Here is a 23165-nt window from a genome sequence, read left to right as displayed (position 1 = left end):
ATACATTCAGTAAAACTACACCTCACAACTGTGGGTACCTCACTGGTGAACCCCACCTCATTGTGTGAGAAGCATATTGTAAGAGTCCTGATTAGCAACACCTAACAAGCTCCGATTAGTGAGATCAGTGCTTGATTGCAGAGTTTTTAGAAGGCCCAATGAAAAAAATGTGGCCATTTAAATTCATTGCTCTAAGTCATGGCTATGTGAAGCCAAGAATGATAATCCAAATGGCTCCACAAAAGTTAAATCAGCTAAAGAATGAACTTGTTAATTGGCCGATCACCGATTCTTTTACAGAGACCGATTATCAGGAATGTGTGTTACTAGGATGCTCAGTGCTCTAAGGCTGTGTTCACACACAGCATTTTTTTGTCACTTGCCACGATTTTGTAGCTAATTGCGCAACTGCAAAACAATAGCACCACTTGGCGCAAATGCGTAATTCACAGCTAAATAGCATGAACATCTCATCAAAATCGCAACAAAAATGCCATGTGTGATCACAACCTAAAGCCAAGAAATAAGAAAAGTCCAACAAAGTAACCAGATAAATGCTGATTACTAGTATCTATAGCTAACACTGACAAAGATTTGACTTTGACAAAAAAAAAATGAAGACTTGTTAGTCTCTCAGATGACAAAGTTCCATTCTGCTATAAAAGGAATTTTTGCATGCAGATGTCATAAGGTTAGGAAGACGCTCAAGGGAGGCAAATAAATGAGCAGAACACTTCATTCTTTGCTAGCTCTCTGTTCACATCAAGGGCATAGGTAGTATACAGAACCTGCAGCTAGGAGGGGTGCTGTGGAGTGTTACTACTTCTTCCTTCTTTGCTCTATCCTTGTTCTTACTCTGTCCTCTTTTGATACTAATCCTGTAATACTATGTGATAAAAAAAAATAACAGATTTATACGACTGGTAGAGCATAGATTGTGATATTTACGGATTTATGACACATATTTAAATATATCAGATATTATATAAAGAAACCCATGAATCCCTATGTTGAATGCATTATGAACATGTCATAGTTATTAGATAAATATAGAAAGAAGAGCGTAAATACTTAGGGTGTGTTGTTTACACAGACAGATTTATCTGACAGATTTGATAAATCTCTCTCCATAAGTTTAGAAAGTGCCGGCAACAATTCTTGTCCTAAACTGCTGACACTGAGATAAGCTGTAAGGACCAGGAGACACATGGTACCTTTCATATATCTGTCTGTGCTTCCAAAATGAGGAAATGCTTTTATTCTACAGTACAAAGAGTCAAAGAGACATTCCTGAGCTCCTGAAGTGCAGCAAGGTGTAACACCTCCTTACTGCCCCTTTTCAAAGCTGCTTGGGACTTAGGGTACTACTACACGGAACGATAATCGGCCCGATTCGGCCGATTATCGCTCCATGTAATAAATACAACGATCAGCCGATGCCAACGATCGGCTGATTGTTGATATATGTTCTTACCTATTGTCGCTGAGCGCCGACTGCGCACCGCTACGTGTAATAGCGGTGCGCGGCCGGCGACTGACGATATACATTACCGATCCACGTACCAGGGCTGCTGCTGCGGTCTTCTTCTCCCCGGGTCCTGCGCGCTCTAGCTTCAAAGTGACCTGTCCACTGACAGGCCGCAGCGGTCCGGGCCTGTGATTGGCTGAGCGGCCTGTCAGCTGACAGGCCGCTCTGAAGTTAGAACGCGTGGGACCCATGGAGAAGATCGCAGCAGCAGCCCTAGAACGTGGATAGGTAAAGTTTATAGTTGAGCAAGGCTGCAAGGACATCAGTAACAATGTCCCTGCAGCCCTTGTTTAACGATTATCAGGCCGTGTAATAGGTCCAGTAAACGAGCAACGATCTAGCAGATTGCTGCTAGTTTACAGGTATTATCAGGCCCTCATCGGCCCATGTAATACCACCCTTAGTTTCCAGATGTCAATCAAGCAGGGAGATGGAGAGAGGAGACATTCCGGCTTGTAGCTATTCAGTAACTTGGGAAAGCCTCTTTGACTCTTTGTACTATAGAATAAAAGCATTTTTCTACATCATGGAAGCACAGATACATGAAAGCTACCATGCGTCTACTTGTCCTAACAGCTACCTAACAATGTTAGTAGTTTGAAACATGAATTACAGCTGACAGATTCCTTTAAGTAAACCCCGCTGCTGTTTATTTTAGCAGATTAATTTAAGAGGCGCCATCCTCTATAAATCTGCCACTGTGTGACGTCTGGCCATGCTTATTCCACTCAAACTTACGTTTTAAATATGTTGCTATTCAGCCTCCTTCTCCCAGTTCTCAGCTGCTACTTTCGGCTTAAAATACAAAAATCTGTGTGTGAGCCTCTCTTTGTCTCCCCCTCCCCCCTCCCTTCTAATGGTGGTTTTACACGGAGTGATAATTCGCCCAATCGCACGATTAACGATTTTGAATGAACAATGTTTTTTTTATAACGATCAACGTTTAGACGGAACGATACATCGTACGGAAAAATAGTTATGCGATCGTTTTGCGATCACTTAATCTCACACATAGGTGAAATTGTTGAAAGACTGTTTACATGGAACGATCTGCAAATTTTTTGCGAATGATCATTGATAATTTGAGAACTTGTTGAAAAATCAAAATCAACGATTTCTCACTCGTCGCTTAATAGTTTGCTGCGTTTACACGTACGATTATCGTTCGAATTCGATCGTTATCGTGCAATTTCGAACGATAAATCGTTCCGTGTAAAACCACCATAAAACAGTTGATGTAAACAAGTCCCTGACTGGCCTATCTGCAACATTGTAGCTTCTTTGTAATGCTGGGAGGGTTAGGCTGACAAACTGCTAAGGAACTGTGTTTAACCCTCCCAGTATTACAAATAATCTACAATCTTGCAGATAAAACCAGTCAGAAACTTGTTTACATCAGGTGTCTCAGAAGGGAGGGGAGACAGAGAAAAACTCAACCACAGATTTTTGAGTTTTCAGCAGCTCAGAAATGGGGGAAGGAGACTAGATGAAATAGGAAGTATAAAAGGGATTGTTAGTCTCACCATGGGCAGCATTATATCAGAAGTTATTATTATTTTTTTTATCATGCATTAGTAAGAAGAGCAGTAATCTGGTGGTGAGCTTTGTGTACTCCACCATTTTTCCTCTCTGCCAACTCCTACTTGTGGTCCAGTATTCCTAGTTTTTATACGGCATCTTCCCACATTAAGTTATTCTGTTCTCTTTAAGTTTTTTTTTATTTTGTGACAGTATCCTACCATTGCTGCCTTCTGAATCTGCGATCTGGGAATAAACTGAAATAGTTGTTTTGGACCTGCTCATCCAAATTATAGCGAACACATGTCACAACACTAAATAAGTGACAGCGCTGTTGTCAAGAAATATTTATTACAGTGTTTATCACTCTGTAGGTCACAACAAGATGTTGATAATCATCTGCAAACTCTGTCTATCAAGACAAAGATACACAGTGAGGAAAGATCAAATTTTGCATGGAAACCATATGGGAAAACCCTAATCATGTCACTGTTCTCCCCATGACTTTAGGATACAGAAAACAAGGTCAGTACATCAGCAACCATAAAAAGAGGAATTTAGGGTTTAACGTCCTTCCTGGATTGATATACTGTTCAAGCAGCCGGGTTACATACAACTTATTTCTAAGGGTGCATTCACATGTACAGGATCAGAAGTAGATTTAATGCTGTGGTCAGTCTGTTACATTGATTCTCAAGTATGAAGAAAAAAAAAAAAAAAAAAAAAAAGAATGGTGGGTGCCACTAGTTGCATCTTTTTTCTACATACTTGAGAATTTATTATGGACTTTCACTAAGCAACTGATCACCTCTACATCTTCCTACATTGTCTCATACGTGTGCCCAGTGACCTCCATTACACACCACACAGCCTACACACTGGTGGGTTGCAGCAGTGGCGGCACACTTATCCCTCTGACCTTCCGTTAGTTACATTGATATCCGCAGCATCAAATCTGCTGCGAATCCTGCACATGTGAACGTTAATTTTAGCAAATAACATGCACTTTTTGGACAGAATCCTGGTGCAGACATGAGCCCACTCCATACAACCTGGTCGTTTGTTGGACATACATATACATCAACTGCTGGGAAAGGGTTAAAAGTCATGTGATGGACGCTTGTTCAAGACACATCTCTGTGTTACTGTGAGTCATGTACCAACCACGTGACCGCCTTTAGCAGTAAACTATAAAGGGTCTTATCCACTGACCACAAACGATGATATTACCACAGTAAGGAATTGATATACAGAGTATATTAGAAATTGCATGCCTTTTTATTATTCAGTGAATACGTATTATTTGCTGAAACCAGGATATATCTATACTTCCAAAAATTCTTTACAAACAATAATGTCGGTGGCATCTCACATGAAAGCTGTATTCCAAAGAAAAAAACCCGGCTGAACAATATGTACATGACAGCCAGTCAATTCTAGCTGCCAGCTCTTTCTGTATGATCAGATAGGAATCAAAGGAAGAGTGGCACTAGAGTGAGATTCTGCAGACTTCTATAGGGAGAGAGAACACCGAGACAGGAAAATGCAAACAGAAGATGCAACACTTCAGAATGAGGAAGACGGCTGGAAAACCAGGGGACAACCCTGAAAAGTCCTTTTAGAATGGTATAAAACTTAATTTACAAAAACATGGGCACGGAAAAATAAACACAAAGCAGATGGGCCAAATTAAAGTTTAAAGCCTTCTATCTATTTAGAGTCCTTTACATATCAAGGTCCATCATACTCATCACAGCTCCTTTGACAACAGAAGCCATGTTGCAGATGTGAATGGAGCCCTTTAAATAAAGACAGAGAGACTGTGCAGAGTACCATGCAGCAGCAAATGTAGAGTATAAGAAAGCAGCAATGAATACAACATGGCTGAAGGCTATATGAGGGCAGGCATGTGGTATTGAATCTTTGTTTTAGGTCCTGTAAGTTGTTTGGTATGCTCTTCATAGATAGGACTAGCAATGCTTCATTTTTGCACTATGGCAGGTAGCATTTTCCTGCTGAAAAGACCACTGCCATTAGAGAACACAGTTGCCATGAAGAGGTGTACTTGCTCTGATGTTTAGATCAGGCACTCCACCTCGCCAGCCACGAGCATACCTTACCTGCTCGGCGTAGCGGGTGTTCGAAATTCCCGGCTCCCCTTTTCAGTGCATTGATTGGCTGAAGAGAGGGGAGTCGGGAATTTCAAACAGCTCCTCTTCAGCCAATCAATGCACGGCAGCACTGATTGGCTGAGGAGGGGAGACGGGAATTTCAAACAGCTCCTCTTCAGCCAATCAATGCACTGAAGAGGGGAGCCGTGAATTTCGAACACCCGCTACGCCGAACAGGTAAGGTATGCTTGTGGCCGGGGCAGCGGGGGCTATCGGAGCGGCAGGGTGGCGATCGAGCCGGCGGAGGGGCCTTGCGGATGAGCGGGGGGGACGGCCGGATTTTTGCAACGACAGTTTACACGGAACGATCTGCGATTTTTTTGCGAACGATCAACGACAATTTGAGAACATGTTGAAAGATCAAAATGAACGATTTCTCGTTCGTCGTTTGATCGTTCGCTGCGTTTACACATACGATTATTGTTCAAATTCGCACGATAATCGTTACGTGTAAATGCACCATTACACGCATCCATAAACTCGCTCCAACGACCACTCGTTAACAATAATCGCTTCGTGGAATTGGTGTAAACGAGCGAACGACAAAGGCAATATAGTTATATTGTTGTATAAAATGGTTTTTCAGCATGTTGGAAAAAAATTGTTGGTCTTTGAAAGATAATTCGCTAATCGGTTCGTAAAATCTTTGTTGTTCATAAAAAGGTTTAAAAAAAAAAAAGTAGGTGTGTTGTATGATCATGATCACCCCGGCGAACGTTTTGAACGACCGCAAAATAATTGTTACACTACATAAACTCACCGGCCACTTTATTAGGTACACCTGTCCAACTGCACGTTACCACTTAATTTCTAATCAGCCAATCACATGGCGGCAACTCAGTACATTTAGGCATGTAGACATGGTCAAGACAATCTCCTGCAGTTCAAACCGAGCATCAGCATGGGGAAGAAAGGTGATTTGAGTGCCTTTGAACGTGGCATGGTTGTTGGTGCCAGAAGGGCTGGTCTGAGTATTTCAGAAACTGATCTACTGGGATTTTCACGCACAACCATCTCTAGGGTTTACAGAGAATGGTCCGAAAAAGAAAAAACATCCAGTGAGCGGCAGTTGTGTGGGCGGAAATGCCTTGTTGATGCCAGAGGTCAGAGGAGAATGGGCAGGAGAACAGGAAACTGAGGCTATAATTTGCACAAGCTCATCGAAATTGGACAGTAGAAGATTGGAAAAACGTTGCCTGGTCTGATGAGTCTCGATTTCTGCTGCGACATTCAGATGGTAGGGTCAGAATTTGGCGTCAACAACATGAAAGCATGGATCCATTCTGCCTTGTATCAACGGTTCAGGCTGGTGGTGGTGGTGGTGGTGTCATGGTGTGGGGAATATTTTCTTGGCACTCTTTGGGCCCCTTGGTACCAATTGAGCATCGTTGCAACGCCACAGCCTACCTGAGTATTGTTGCTGACCATGTCCATCCCTTTATGACCACTATGTACCCAACATCTGATGGCTACTTTCAGCAGGATAATGCGCCATGTCATAAAGCTAGAATCATCTCAGACTGGTTTCTTGAACATGACAATGAGTTCACTGTACTCAAATGGCCTCCAAAGTCACCAGATCTCAATCCAATAGAGCATCTTTGGGATGTGGTGGAAAGGGAGATTCGCATCATGGATGTGCAGCCGACAAATCTGCGGCAACTGTGTGATGCCATCATGTCAATATGGACCAAAATCTCTGAGGAATGCTTCCAGCACCTTGTTGTATCTATGCCACGAAGAATTGAGGCAGTTCTGAAGGCAAAAGGGGGTCCAACCCATTACTAGCATGGTGTACCTAATAAAGTGGCCGGTGAGGGTATATCGTTCACGTTCATGTGTTATACTTCGCTAAAAAAAATTGTTCAGTGATTGTAAACTAGCGGTCGTTGGAGCGAGTTTATGAACGATAATCGTTCCGTGGAATAGGGCCTTAAGTACAGTACATGAGCTATCGACTGCTCCCCACATGCACCGATGAGCCTTTAGTGTATGGGCTGTGACACTGTCACCAGTTTATTGATTCTCACTCTTTGGACTCTTGGCAGCTGCTAATCCCTGCTTATGAGAATACCCAACCTGACATTCTGGAGATGCCCTGATCAACTTGTCTAGCAGTTACATTCTAGTCCTTGTTAAACCTGCTCAAATCCTTACACTTACCCATTCTTTATGATTCAAACGCATCAAATTCAAGAACTAGCTGTTTACTTACTGACTAATATCCCATGCGATTTGTGCCCTTTTTTAGAGATAATGTTATTCATGTTAGTAGTATGGTTGATCAGTGTATAAACGTGACAGAAGAAAACCTAAATGGACTCGGTCAGTAGGTTTATGCTGACGTAAGTTTGTGCTGATCTAAAGGTAGAATTACCAGTTACAGAGAATCTGAACAGAATGATGTATCACTTTCATTGTTCTGTGCAGCTTAATTGGATCAATCCTCCTGAATAACAGGGATGCAAACCAGTCCTCACCATTATATGTGAATGCTAAGTAGTCCTTGACATTCATGAGCACCAGCTCCCTCTGCCCACTGTGTATAGGCAGACAGCTGTCAATCAGCATTCGGAGGATGGAGGGAGTGGCACGGCACGAAGCCCATTCTCTTGCTTATTATAAGAACAGTGGTACAGAATGTTATAAGGCAGCATAAATCTGGTGACAGATTCCTTTTAATGTCTTATTTCATATTAATGATAATTGCCCTTTAAATAAGATTCTCAATAATTTAAGTGCAGGTGGGAATTTGACACTTTGTCACTTTTATGGGAAAATGCAGGATGATATCAATTAATGCATGACATTGCTTTACTCTAATATAATACAAGTGGGAATATGATAATGCAATCAGACTGAGAAAAGTGTATGCAATCACCAGACTAACAAGTAATGCCTGATCAATGGGGGCGATTTATCAAACCTTGTGTGACTGCTTCACTGTTTCTTTGCAATAAGTTTTGAGGGAGTAACACTGAAATTCTTCATTTACATTAAAGTGTTTGTGCGTTGCCATTATAAAACACTTCTGACATGTTGTAGAGGCATGTCAACAGAGGTCATGGTCTGACCCTTACTAAACGGAAATGGGAGAAGAGAGGCTCCTGGGCTGCACACGCTTACAATGGAGATTTATATGGACTATAATATGTACCCATATCATGGCCGTTAAAAACTGGACTTACTATGAGAACAGAAGGATCACCAAAGAGATCACATATGAGATGCCAGGTGAAGTCTTAGAATAACCCATGGAGCCTTGTGCTAGTGTACTTGCACAGAATGGCATACACCCAATGAGCATGCTTGCATATATGTCGTCAAGTGCTGTCCATGTATACATCAAAGCAGCAATTTTGATGTGAGGTAAACAGTTCCCACCACAAAAAGCATGCAAAATACTGTATGACACTATATACCAATGTCTTTAAGGGAAAAGAGTTGTATATTTTTGTTATTTTGTCAAAAAAGTTTCGAAAAGTAGAGCAGCCTGCTCTGTTTAGCATCGCAGTCATACAGTGCGGTATCCCTAGTTTCAACTTTATGGTTAAACAACATAATAAAGGGCCATGGTGTTTTCCTCTCCATGCCATTAGTAATGGATAATGACCCTAATAAGTATTTATTAAGTCTAATGTCTGAGCTGTATCTAGAATTGGATTGCACAACTGGTACATGAAATACATTTTATAAATGATCACTAAAAGGAAATGTGACTGTCAAGAGATAATGCATTACAGGAAACTTTGTGGCGTAATACCAGAGTCAGTGTTCAACGGTCACTTATTTATGGTGGAAAGAAACTGCAAACACCCAGTATTAAAAGCATTATTGAAGACGTCATCCTAAAATCAACATTAAAGACCTATCCATAGAAGAAGAATAAATGTATGACGGCTAGGGACCCCAGGCAGGGGGTGTGAATGCCAGGCTCTGGATGGTGAGACTATGAGGTTGAGGGGAGTATGACTCAGGCTCACATCCAAGTTTACAAAATGAACCTCAAGTAAATAAAAGCTGAGCAACAGTTACAGGTCATCACTAATACACAGTATTACACTGTGTAGTACAACTATGATTAGCTTGTTTAGAAAACACCTTAAGGGTGGCTTCACACGTACCGTATCGCTGCGTTTTTAATGCTGCGTTTTTATTGCGATTTTTACATGCCAGCTTTATTTTCACATGAAAATCATGTGAAAATCAAAACATGCATGTAAAAATTGCAGCAAAAAGGCAGCAATAAAAACACAGCGATATGGTACGCGTGAAGGCACCCTTAATAGACCGAGATAAATTCATCCAGAGACTAACGGTCCATTTACACAAAAAGATTTCTGACAGATTTTTTTAAGCCAAAGCCAGGAACAGACTATAAACTGAGAACAGATCATAAAGGAAAGACTGAGATTTCTCCTCTTTTTAAATCCATTCCTTTGACTTCAAAAATCTGAAAGATAAATCTCCCCCTGTAAACACACCATAATGGTACATCAGAGGCCTCGTTTCCCTTGTTCCCATGGATTCCTCAGTTAAAGTAGGAAAATAAAATAGATCTTCTGTTCTACATTTTGTAATATACATACATAAGCCTGTATAAAAATAAAGTGTGCATAACTCAATACAAAGGAAATAACCAAAACCATTGCCTTAGCTGTCCCACAGATTATACATTACAAACAAAATAACTAGGGATTTATGACATTTTTATAGTTTGATTTACAGTAAATTTGATTTGCAAAATTAAAAAGAGAACAATGAATAAGAAAATAAAATATAGCCCATATGTAGGGGCTGTCTGGAGAAATAAAAAGTTATTTGTTTGTTGCCCAAATGTAAATAACTAAAAGGTTTTTTTTCACCTCTTTGGCCATCAGTTACCACAAAAAAGCGAGATTGGAGCTTGTTCCCAGCACCTTTACAAGACACAATTAACTAAGCATCCAGGCCGAATGAACGATTAGTGTATTGTTTGTGCAGCTGTTTAAATCAATTGCTTTTAGGGATGGTCCCAACCTGACGAGGTTCGGGTTCGTACGAACCCGGACTCTCGGCAATGATTCCCGCTGTTTTAAACCTCCGTGGAGAGGGTGGATAAGGCAGGAAGAGCACCTGGAAAACTGGGATCCACCCTCTGCACGGAGGTTTAAGACAGTGGGAATCATTGCCGAGAGTCCGGGTTCGTACGAACCCGAACCTCGGCAGGTTCGGACCATCCCTAATTGCCATCGTTTGCACATCCCCTGTTTATTCAGGGAGATAGGTGGCCAATAACGACACATTTTACTGCCCACACAAACAAGGCAATCGGCCATGCAGGGAGTGTCTTCCCGCTCCTTGGCCGATTGCTGACTACTTTACACTGGCCGAAGGAGCATTTCTAGCAAGCTAAAACTCTTATTCTAAATACTGCTCCAAAGTACCGATTGCAGACCCAGTCTTGTGGCCCTGACACCACCACTCTATTACTATAGAGAAATCGTGAATAAAGATGCCAGCACCATGGAGAGGGACCAGGGGAAACGTGTGCACAAGGCTTTGCACACTTCAGCAAAGAAGAACTCCCAGAGGCTTATGCACAATATAAGCAGTCTCACGTAAGAGTTGGCATTATTTAATATGCACAAAATAGGTATTTCAGGATTAAGAATGTAAAACCTTGTTAATAAGATTACACTTAACCCCCAAAGTGATCTGAAATGTTCTCATTAAAATGAAGTGTGATAGAAAGTTTAATTCTTTTTCTTTTTTTATATTTAGAGGTAATCTCAGGTAAAGCATGTAATAATCTGGTAGTTGAACAGTGAGACACTGGTGGAGGTTGCAGTGATGAGCCCTATGATCAGGATGCTGGCGGGGGTTGCAGTACTGGACCCACATGATAAGGACACTGGTGGAGCTCTATAATCAGGACGATGGAACGGCTTACAGTGCTGGATCCTTATGATCAGGACATTGAATGGGGTTACAGCTCTCAGATCCAAAACAATGTTAATAATCTAAGTAACCTGTCAGTATATAGAAAATCTGAAGAGCCTGGTGAATTCTCCAACAGCCTTTGGTCACTTCTTGGTGGTGGTTATTAAACGTGAAGAGGATTCCCACATCTCAAATAATACAATCTACTGAACAACAAGTCCACAGTCTTATGGAGTACGGGTGTCCAGATTTGATCCAGGATCTACAATAGGGTTTGTGTGTCCTCCTTTATACAATATTCAGCATTCCATTAGGTCTGTTAAATGTTTAACAAGCTCTTCTAACAGTAATACACTTACAAAATAACTATGAATTATGGATGGGCAACAGCAATAACTGAGCCCGGTGCAGGAGAGCACAGCCAGTACTTTGGATGGCGAGATATCCGCCTCACTTGGTGCCATGGTGCTGGCATCTTCATTTACTATTTCTCTATAGTAATAGAGTGGTGGTGTGAGGGTCACAAGACAGGGTCTGCAATCAGCTTGCAATTCTAGCTTGCTAGAAAGGCTCCTTCGGCCAATAATCGGCCAGTGTAATGGTGCGTTTACACAGACAGATTTTCCTGTAAGATTTTTGAAGCCAAAGCCAGGAACAGACTATAAACAGGGAACAGGTCATAAAGGAAAGACTGAAATTTCTCCTCTGTTAAAATCCATTCCTGGCTTTGGCTTCCAAAATTTGTCAGATAAATCTGCCTGTGTAAACGCACCGTAAAGGTGTCAGCAATCAGCCAAGGAGCGGGAAGACACTCACTGAATGGCCGATTGCCTCGTTTGTGTGGGCCACACAAACGAGGCAATCATATCTCCCTGAATAAACAGGGAATGTGTAAATTGTGGGCAGGAGCTTATGGCAGCCTGCATCAGGGTCACAAACAGCGGCTAGTACAGCAGCTACAGCTCCCCTCTGTGCCAGTCACTGCACTGGTTACCCATTAAATCCAGAATCCACTTCAAGCTCCTCACCCATAAAGCTCTCCACAACTCTGCCCCTCCATACATCTCCTCCTAGGGCTGGGCGGTATACCGTCAAAATACCGATACCGTCACTGGCGTCGGTTAACCGACCTCGACTCTGCCAGGACGGTATCTGCGGTATTTCCCCCCTCCCTCCTCCTCCTCCTTCTCACCCTGCGGCCCCATGCTCTGCTCCCCTCAGTTAATCTTCCTGAAGAGGAAGGCTGGAGATGTGACAGGCTGCGCACAGGCGTGCTGTGTGCTCAGCGCTGCTGCTGCTTCCGGGCGGCTCTGGAAGCTGCACGGTGTGCCCTGCCTCCTCTCTCCCATACATAAAGTGGCTGCAGGGGTCAGGTATATGTTGGCACATCCTCCCCCCACCGGGCACCGCACTCTCTCCCGCACAGGAATCCTCGGCGCCTAGTTATCTTTTGGCAGTGCTGGAAGCAGCCGTGTGTGACGATCTGCTCGGGACACAGATATATGTGCCACAGCACTGAGTGACGGGGGCAGAGGATTCCTGTGCAGGAGAGAGAGAGAGCGTGGGAGCATGGAGGTGCCGACCTATACCTGACCCCAACTATGTGTGGGAGAGGGGGAGGGGGGGGCAGGGCAGCATGTGACAGTAACTGGGGGCAGATATTAGATATAGAGATATAGGAGATAGATAAATGATAGATAGATTTAACGATAGATAATAGAGATAGATAGATGTAATGATAGATAGATAGATAGATAGATGTAACGATAGATAGATATCCTATCTATCGTTACATCTATCTATCTCTATCTATCTATCTATCATTACATCTATCTATCTCTATTATCTATCGTTAAATCTATCTATCATCTATCCCCTATCTAGTAAGTAGATAGCCCACGGCACTCAAAGGATTAACCGTGCGTAATGTAGATTTATTCAAAAAAACATAGTGCAGCACATTGGTTTTTTTTTAATATAAATCTACATTTTGCACCGTTAACCCTTTGAGTGCAGTGGGCTACTTACTATTACTACTTACTATTTAAATCCGGTCAAGAGTCAAGACCTAGGTCCGCTGTCACCAATCCAACGCCAATTTTGTATCTATCTATCTATCTCATATATATATATATATATATATATATATATATATATATATATATATATATATATATATATACATATACACACACACACTGGGGGAGATTTCTCAAACATGCTGTAAATTGAAGCTGGCTCAGTCGCCCCCGGCAACCAATCAGATTCCACCTTTCATCCCTCACAGACTCTTTGAAAAATGAAAGGTGGAATCTGATTGGTTGCCGGGGGCGACTGAGCCAGTTTCACTTTACACCATGTTTGAGAAATCTCCCCCACAGTATATAGATAGATAGATAGATAGATAGAGCAAAAAACTAACTGTGGGTGACAGCAGATGAATCCCAGACCTTAGATCAAGTCAGCTAGTAAAAATACTCTGATGGTAATACAAACATGAAAACGTGAATTTATTCCATATAACAATGTGCAGCAAACTTCACAAGTAATATACAACGTTTTGGCATCTCCTACACCATTTTCAAGTGGCACTTGAAAATGGTGTAGGAGAAGCCAAAATGTTGTGTACTACTTGTGAAGTTTGCTGCACATTGTTATATGGAATAAATTCACGTTTGTATTACCATCGGAAAATGGGGTTTTCAAAAGGGGTGTGGCTTTTAAAAGGGGCGTGTCATAATTATCGTTACCGCGGCTACATGTATGATAAACCGCGATATTGATTTAGGCCATTATCGCCCAGCCCTATCTCCTCCCTCATCTCCACCTATCATCCTTCCCGTGCTCTGCACTCTGCAAATGATCTAACCTTAACATCTTCCATAATCAGAACCTCTCATTCCCGTCTCAAAGACTTCTCTCGTGCTGCACCAGTTCTCTGGAACACCCTACCCAAAGACATCAGACTCATTCCCAATACTCACAGTTTCAAGCGTGCCCTGAAGACTCATCTCTTCAGGCTCGCCTATAACGTTCCCTAAACTTGTTTCCCCCCGCTCTCTCTCTCGGTTCCTGCACTTTATGTTTACTTGCAATCAGATATTGGCGCTGTTACTGGCTCATCCTCTATTTCTAACTATGTACAATGGCTGGACCATGGACAAATGAAGCACTTATGCCTGGTGTCAACTCAAGTTGTAGTCTGTAAGCTCCAACGAGCAGGTCTCGTTTATACTTTATTTATTCTAATTATTTAAGGGTATATTCACACGGGTGGGCTCGCAGCGAGATTCTCGCTGCGAGCCCGGCAGGTCCTGGCAGTTCCCATACAGTACATACTTGCTGCGGTCTAAACGACCTCTGCAGCGAGTATGTAATTATACCGCCCTTAACCCCTTCTGCTCCCGCCCGGCTCCCCCGCTGTAAGCATACTTTACCTGTCCTTGCTGCACGGGTCCGGCGTCCTGCTCTCCCGTCCGACCAACTAGTGTGTTGCCCAGCTGCAGCCACTGATTGGCCGGACGGGAGAGCAGGACGCCGGACCCGTGCAGCAAGGACAGGTAATGTATGCTTACAGCGGGGGAGCCGGGCGGGAGCAGAAGGGGTTAAGGGCGGCAGAATGACATACTCGCTGCGGTCGTTTAGACCGCAGCAAGTATGTAGTGTATGGGAACTGCCAGGACCTGAGAATCTCGCTGCGAGCCCGTCCGTGTGAATATACCCTTACTGTGTATTATATACCACTGTACTGTATTCATAGAAAAAAAAAGCGCTGTGGAATCTGTTGGCGCTACACAAATAAATGTATTATTATTGATAGTACAATACAGCTTACTGTACAGGAAACACGTCTGGTGTAGGAATGTGCTGATATGTGATACATAGCAGTGAAGAGCACAATGTGCGCTCAGATAAATGAAGAAAGCAACATAAGCAGATTGTACCAAGCAATTGATTACCCAGAGGATAGTTATGTGTCTGTGGTTCTGACGGTAACTCACAACACGATTTAATAGGAAATTCAAATTAAATGGGAAAATTTACAACATTTCTGCAGTGTAGCTGCCAATTAAAACAACTTTGCATAAGTTTGCACAAATGATTTTAAAAGGAGAGGTCCGGTGGCGGACGGGGAGACCTGTTCTGGTGCCCACTCAGCACCTGGACCCCACTGACAAGTCTGCAGATCTCCCCTACAGCTATGATGCGACCCTGCTGTCTGATGTCCTGGTCAGCCAGGTGAGTGACCGGGACAGGACATCGCAGCAGTCACTGATTGACTGAGCGGGGTAAACCCTGCCCTTCAGTGACGTGGCAGCTGGGTCGTGAAATGCCTCATAGCTGGGAGAAAATGACTTCCGCTGGGGTGCGGGAGCCTGGTAATGCTGCACGGGCATGAAGGTAAATATACGTTCCTTCATATTTTCTCTGCACCCCCTGCCCGATATGAATTCATCCCCCCCCTGCCATAATTCTCCTTTAATAGACTCTATAATAGATTATTTTTAAACAGAAAAGTTTCTTTTTGTACTCAAAAAGCTGTTTCCCAGCCTCCCCCTTCACTTCTTATCTGATCATCATCAGGCAAGGTCATCTACATTACAGAGAAGCCAAGAAAAGATGGGTTTGCTGTGTCCATTATAAACTACGGAGGGGGGGGGGTGCCAAGGAGATGAGTGAGCAGGAAGAGGAGACAAACAGCCCTGCAGTTTGGAGACTGTCTAGCCACATAAAACGCTGGTCAGGGAACTTTGTGAGGCAAGATTGTTGTGCTGTTCTGACTCCTATACATGGGCAGTTTCTCTCCTCTCCCTGCTCAGGGCCATATTGCACAGCATGATTAAGAGGAGGAAGTGAGCACCGACCTGTAAGGTCAGCACTCGCCGCCTCCTCCTCGTTCCCTGGGGGGGGCTGTGCTGTAAGGATCATCCGGGCTGCTCATTGTAGTCAGCGGTGGTTTGCTGCCACCGCTCCTGTTGCACAGAACGATGCGCAGCAGACCGCTATGCAATTACTGTATTTTTTAAACTGTTGAATGTCGGCTACAGGCGCTATTACACCAAAAAGTATCAGCTGAAACAGACGGTAATCTGCCAAGTACAGACGATAATTGTTTGCTGTAATAGGGCCCTCGCTCATCTCCCTCTGCTCCTCCCCCTTCCATAGACTATAATAGACACCTATAAACCTGATTTTCTGCAAGTGGAGGGAGGCTGGAAAACAGCTTTTTGAGTACAGAAAGAAAGAATTTTTCTAAAAAAAACCTATTACAGAGTTTCATAAAATCGCTTGTACGATTGATTTCTTAAATGACAGTTACATTTTAAACTCTCATACACTTGTCTGCTACTATAATCAACTGCATATCTTTCATGCATCACTCTTAATGTCCACATACACCTTCAATAACTGATGGGGGAACGATCGTCCATCCGTCAGTTATGTCGCCCACTCGCCGCCCATTCTCCCTATACACAGAAACATTCAGCATGCCAGAATGTTTCTTTGTTCTCTAAGGAGAGGGATAAGCCACAGCAAGGGCGCTATCGCTGCGGCCTATTTCTTTCTTAAAGTGACTGTACCACCAAGCCCATGCTGAAGCACTGGAGGCGGGCCGACCCACCCTTAGTGGGAGGAAACCCTAGTCCCTCTATGATAGGGTTCCATTGATTCTAATGGAGTCACGTCATAGAGGGGACAGGGTTTCTTCACACTAAGGGTGGGTCAGTGCACCTCCAGTGCTTCAGCCTGGGCCTGGTGGTACAGTCACTTTAACAAAGTGGACATCATCTGTCGGTAGTTAATTGGGGGGCCCTGTACACTATAATGGTTACACCATTGACCAGCATATGTTATGAACACACTATCAAGTCCTAAAAAAAAATAAAATCATATTTTACAATTTTATCATACCAAAGGTGCTCAACAAGTTTTTCCCTTTTGTTTCTGGCAACCGTGCCATGTGATGCTCTCCTTCCACTCTTTAGCAGTCTGTGGTCTCCTCTCTACAAAGACAACTGCAAACTCAGATACTGTCCTGCTACCAAGGATCTCTCTGCACCACTGAATAGATAGATAGATAGATATTGGGAAAGCAACATTTCTTTAGTGAGTTTAAGTATAAAATATGTTAAGGCCTGTCTCACATTTTTGTTTGCTTATTTTGCATCCATATTACGGCCCTATAGACTTTAAAAGGCTTTATGCACAGCACTCACTGGGCATAGTATGGTTGTCCCAGTCCGAATGTTAAAGCGACTCTGTACCCGCAATTTGACCCCGCCAAACCACTTGTACTTTCGGATAGCTGCTTTTAATCCAAGACCTGTCCTGGGGTCCGTTCGGCAGGTGATGGTTATTCTCCTAAAAACAACTTTTAATCCCGCAGCGCTGTGTCTAACGGCCAGGGCTTACATTTGGATATGCATTAGGCTGGCACACCCTCTCTGTCCTTCCTCCCCACCCTCCTCATCATTAGGAATGATCCAGGAACATTTACTGCTGTTTGAGCTTTGCACAGGTGTCTTAACAATCCAGTCCATATTCATTATGCACACAAGTGGGTAATAGGAAGCAATCTGCCTGGATCATTCCTAATGATGAAGAGGGCGGGGAGGAGGGACAGAGAGGTTAAACAATACCTAAACTGTTGCAGCTCCAATAAAAGGCATAATACAAACTTTGCAAAAGTTGCAGGGCAGTTCTAAGTTTTCCTGTTATGTCCATACGTTATATTGTTGAACAATTATACCAGTCGCACTAAAGTTCCATTTTCCATGTAATCATATAGCTCATGCATAGCCCGCCCTGCCCATATCAAGGCAGGAATTCCTATTAAAGGAGAAGTCCAGGCAAATAAAAAGTAATCAGAATGAGAACTTATACTTACCAGTCCCCGCACCTTTGCAGTGCTGCGTCCCTTTCCTGGACAACCACCGGGATTCTTCATCTCCCCATCCCCCCCCCCACTATATCAACTACATCCCACCCCCAATACAACAACTCGGCTGACCGATGCCCTGCTCAGACAGTCAGTGACCCTTTCCTGCCGGGTCATGATGTATTAATAAATGAAGAGATGACATCCGCAGGGGACCAGGAGCTGATGTGGAGCTGATGTGGCGCTGCAGGGGCATGGGGACTGGTAAGTATAAGTTCTTTATTATGTTCCCCCCACGTTCTGCCTGCAGTATATATATTCATTGGGCCGGACTTCTCCCTTAATTAACATTTTAGGAACCCCATAAATGGCATTGCCGGTAAAGCTCGCTAACTGCTTGGTTATCATGAAGAGTTTGCCTTTAGATCTAATTTCTATGCTTATAAAATCTGCAAACCTTCCAACGTCTTTGACAAAGTGCAAGTCTTCAAAATGATTTGAAAAACCACATGCACTTCCCAACAAATACATATTTTATCTAATTTTCCTGCAATGGTAAAATACTGACTGCAATAACCTTATACATTATTAATAGTAAAAACCTGGCCCTATAGCATGAGTCGCGCTGGGCTCTTCCTTTCTACTTACTGATCTCTTAATATAGTATCAACTTTTAGGTCATGGGGTAAAACCCTTGCTGTGGCTGGAATATAAGAGTTAGAGCTTAGATACTGCTAAGGTGTTATCCTGATATACTATTCTGCCTGATCTGTCATCTGGCATGGAAATATGCATTGCACATTGGAGAGGACAAGGCAACCCCCTGACACCCAATGAATATTTTGCACAGGTCCCGTTAATTAGAATAGGAGCCATGTGCTCTGGCCGACAGACAGTCCCCTGTCCAGTGTGCATCGCGTCTTTCTGTGCCCATTGTCAGTTCAGGTGGGACTGTAGGCCTGGGCAACCTTTCGAAAGTCAGGAACCATGGCCATTGGGCCCAATATTTCAGATACAGTAGTTGTTTGATGTCAGGGAGCAGATAAATGTCACTGTTCCCAGTAAGAATACATTATAAATAAGTACGGGAAGGAAGTCACATCACAGCCTGTTACTGTCTTCTCTACCCTGTACGGCTTCCAATGAACCCAGAGAATACAGGAACCTATTGGGCATGTTGTAATCCCACACACACACACACACACACACATTATATTTGTCCTCCTATAACCAGAAAACTTGTCAACTTGGATCAGAGAGATCTTGGGTCCCCTTTGTTGCTGCGAGTATGTGACATTATCTGCATGTAGCTATAGACATAAGGGGCATGTATAAAAACAGCACGTCCTGAACTTTTAATTTTAGTGAGGGCTACATGTCAAGCTCTGCCTGGGTCACACTTTTAAACACAAACATGGCATTTTTACAAAACGTTAAGATTTGATGCAAAGTTGCATGAAGGTGTCCAATACTATAAAAATTGCTGTTTTATTTTCTTTCTTCACAACACACCGGGTACTTACTTTCAGAAAACGTGGGTATCAGTGTATGATATTTTTTTTTTGCAGCAAAGGGTTAAATAGAGGCCTTACTTGTCTTACTCTGGAACACACAGACCATCTGTATTCAAACCTGGATGTGTGGAACTTAAGGGATGTCTATGGGAGAGGGGCTGTTTACATCCACTACGCTGCTTCTACAGCTCTGCACCCTATATAAACACACCATACACACGACTGCATGTGCATAAGTAAACACATCCCAGACCTGTAACCGCAGTCCCATCCATGGAGGCTCTAGCATGTGACATAGTTAGGCTCCAATATCTAACCTGACGCTCGTATGACGTCCTTGGCGCCTCCAGGTATAATGATGTCTGTGAGAACAGATGGAGATATCTTCCAGACAGGCCCGCACCCTTAATATAAAGTTATCAGTATCTGATCATTCATACACATGCCCATAAATGTTCTGAATGATTCTAGGAAGTTTCCTGAATGGACTGAGGGAAGGGGGGTCTGTATCATGAGCTGAATGTACTGAGGGGGGGGGGGGGGGGTCTGTATAATGAGCTGAATGGACTGGGGGGGGGCTCTGTATCATGAGCTTAATGGACTGGGGGGGGCTCTGTATCATGAGCTGAATGGACTGGGGGGGGCTCTGTATCATGAGCTGAATGGACTGGGGGGGGTCTGTATCATGAGCTGAATGGACTGGGGGGGGGGTCTGTATCATGAGCTGAATGGACTGGGGGGGGTCTGTATCATGAGCTGAATGGACTGGGGGGGGGGGGTCTGTATCATGAGCTGAATGGACTGGGGGGGGGGGTCTGTATCATGAACTGAATGGACTGGGGGGGGGGTTGTATCATGAGCTGAATGGACTGGGGGGGGGGGGGTCTGTATCATGAACTGAATGGACTGGGGGGGGGGGTCTGTATCATGAGCTGAATGGACTGGGGGGGTCTGTATCATGAGCTGAATGGACTGGGGGGGGGGGGTTGTATCATGAGCTGAATGGACTGGGGGGGGTCTGTATCATGAGCTGAATGGACTGGGGGGTCCGTATCAGGATCAACTTAGGTCCCATAAGAAAAACCATAATGCAATAGAGTGATAGCACCCTGCGGGCATGTACACTGCCGGCCTTCATAAAGGCCACATCCAAGGGCAAGGTTGCCATCATCACCCTCCATGCCCAGCAGCCCCCATACCCCTCAGAAGCCATGTGGGCAGAATGTTGTCAGTTCTGTCAGCACATAACACATGGGCACCATGGAGCAGTTACCTGTTCTGCCATCCCTGCAGGAGGTTGGTGTACTTGCTCAGAACCCCCTCTATGGTCTGCTGCTGCTGCTCCCTTGCTCCCCTGCTCGGCTGGGAGGTTGCCCCATCCAGCTTCCCCGCCGCTGCCAGTGCCACAGCCTGCGGTTGGCTCCCTCTGGCTGTTCCTGCCAGCAGCCCCCGGGCCCCGGAGGAAGGAGAGGACCCTGCAGAGGTGGCTCTGCTGCTGCTGTTACTGCTGCCCCCGCCGCCGGACTGCTGCTGCTGCTGAGGCGCCTTGTCCATGGCCCGGCCGCTGCCTCCCGGTTCTCAGGCTCCTGCACCGGGAAGTGTCGCTCCCCCCTCGCTTTTCCAGCAGTCTCCTATTTCATGCAGCTTCCTGCTGTCGGCCCGTCTCCCACCCTGCGCCCATGGTGTGTGGGGGCTGTCAGCTGCCCGGGCACCGCTACATGTGTGCCTGTCAGTTCCTGGACGGGAATGAGATGTGCCCGCCCTCCCGGGAGCAGCATGGACGGCTCCTCACTCACTTCTCACAGCTGACTTTGCTAATGTGTATGGAGGGAAAGCTTCTCCCTCCTCCCCGCTCCCCTGACCACCCCTGGCACCACCTCCATTACCACACCTCCAGTGCTCCCGGATATTGTTATGTGGCACCTCAGTGCTGTACACCTCACCTGTCACACACAGCAGCTTCCTCCTGCACACAGTCCCTCTCTATGATAGACTGGCTATGTACTTGCTTCTTAGGAATACTTCTGGGAAAGTTGAGGGACATGGCAGTCACTACAGCTGGTGACCTGGGACCTGAGTGCACATGGACTTTATATCACCTTTGTGCCCTCTCTCACCTGTGCACAAAGTATAGAACTGGAGACCACCGCTCTCACACATGGGGCCTAATGATATTTAATGGTCTGCAGTGCACCCTTCTGATACAGAACACTTATTCCCTAAGAGAATGACCCAAACAAACTCACTGCCTTGCTACATTTGGCCCATTCAAATTAATGGGAACCATGCCTGAGTACACCACCTTCCAAACTCCTATTCCATACCTCCCAACTTTTTGGACAGGCAAAGAGGGATACTTTTGGTTCAGTCTAGGAAAAATTTTACAGATATTTCTATATTTTATAATTCAAGGATACAATCACATATACAGGATGTGCTGCAGATTGATGCATTTAGTTACACTGATATCTGCAGCAGATCCTGTATGTGTGACTGTACTTAGGTCCCATTCACACATAGTAAACCTGTAAGTAATTGCGGAACCACGGACAGAATTACAAATGTGTTTCTCACTGCATTTGCAGGGACCCTCTGATTTTTTTTTTTTTTGCTGCACATATCATGGCCCTAAAACGGATTTGTAACAACTACAGATGTGTGTATGGGGGCATATAAACTGCATGTGTAAAATGGTGTGTGACAGGGGCCATAAAAGTAACATAGTAAATAAGGTTGAAAGAAGACAAGAGTCCATCAGGTTCAACCTAGGGAAATCCTACTGTGCTAATCCAGAGGACGGAAAAAAACCCTATGAGGCAGATGACAAGACACATGCCCCATCGCAGGGAGAAAATTCTTTCCCGAATGCAATGGCGATTAGAATAATCCCTGGATCAACGTATCCAGGCCTCCCTTGAACTTATTTAATGAATTGGCCATGACAACTAAGGATGGTCAAAACCTGCCAAGGTTCGGGTTCGTATGAACCCGAACGCTCGGCATCAGATTCCGCTGTCTGGCCGCTCCGTGCAGCGGGTGGATACAGCGGGAGGACCACCTGGAAAACTGGGATACAGCCTATGGCTATGGCTGTATCCCAGTTTTCCAGGCGGTCCTCCAGCTGTATCCACCCTCTCCATGGAACGGGCAGACAGCTGGAATCATTGCCGAGAGTTCGGGTTCTTACGAACCCGAACCGAAGCAGGTTCGGACCATCTCTAATGACAACATCATGTGGCAGAGAGTTCCAGAGTGATGGTGATTGTTACATGATTCATCTGAATATAATAATTTTTAGGATCCAACTTGCACCACATTATAGAACAATGTGCAGGTTTGGGTCTATTATACAATAAGAAACCAGACACTTTCTAGAGCAACAGTTTATTAATGTCAACCTCATTTTTTAGGTCAAAAAGAGGGACATGTAAGGGGCAAAGAGGGACAGAGGGACGTTGGCCAAAAGTAGGGACTGTCCCTCTAAAAGGAAGGTATGCCTATTCTTACACTGTGTTGAGAACAAGGCTAGGTTCACAAAGTTTTTGCATCCTGTTGAAGCATCCTGATTTTTTTCTCATCATCCTAAAAACATCAAAAAAGATAGATCGGTTTTCCACTGTACTTTGCCTTTT

General features: G+C 44.2%; 1 protein-coding gene across 2 annotated transcripts in view; it reads right to left on the bottom strand.

The window, feature by feature from the left end:
* OSBPL10 (oxysterol binding protein like 10) overlaps positions 1–21347 on the bottom strand; it is a 302765-nt gene extending 281418 nt beyond the window's left edge. For both annotated transcript variants that reach the window (XM_069958631.1, XM_069958632.1), the window contains exon 1: positions 20807–21347. In XM_069958631.1, the coding sequence (XP_069814732.1) occupies positions 20807–21087 (281 nt within the window). In that variant the 5' untranslated portion in view covers positions 21088–21347. The remainder of the gene's footprint in view (positions 1–20806) is intronic.
* Between the last annotated feature and the right edge of the window lie 1818 nt (positions 21348–23165).

Source organism: Dendropsophus ebraccatus, chromosome 2, assembly GCF_027789765.1.
Source record: "Dendropsophus ebraccatus isolate aDenEbr1 chromosome 2, aDenEbr1.pat, whole genome shotgun sequence".
Taxonomy (NCBI): Eukaryota; Metazoa; Chordata; class Amphibia; order Anura; family Hylidae; genus Dendropsophus; species Dendropsophus ebraccatus.
This window is presented reverse-complemented; position numbering and strand designations above follow the sequence as displayed.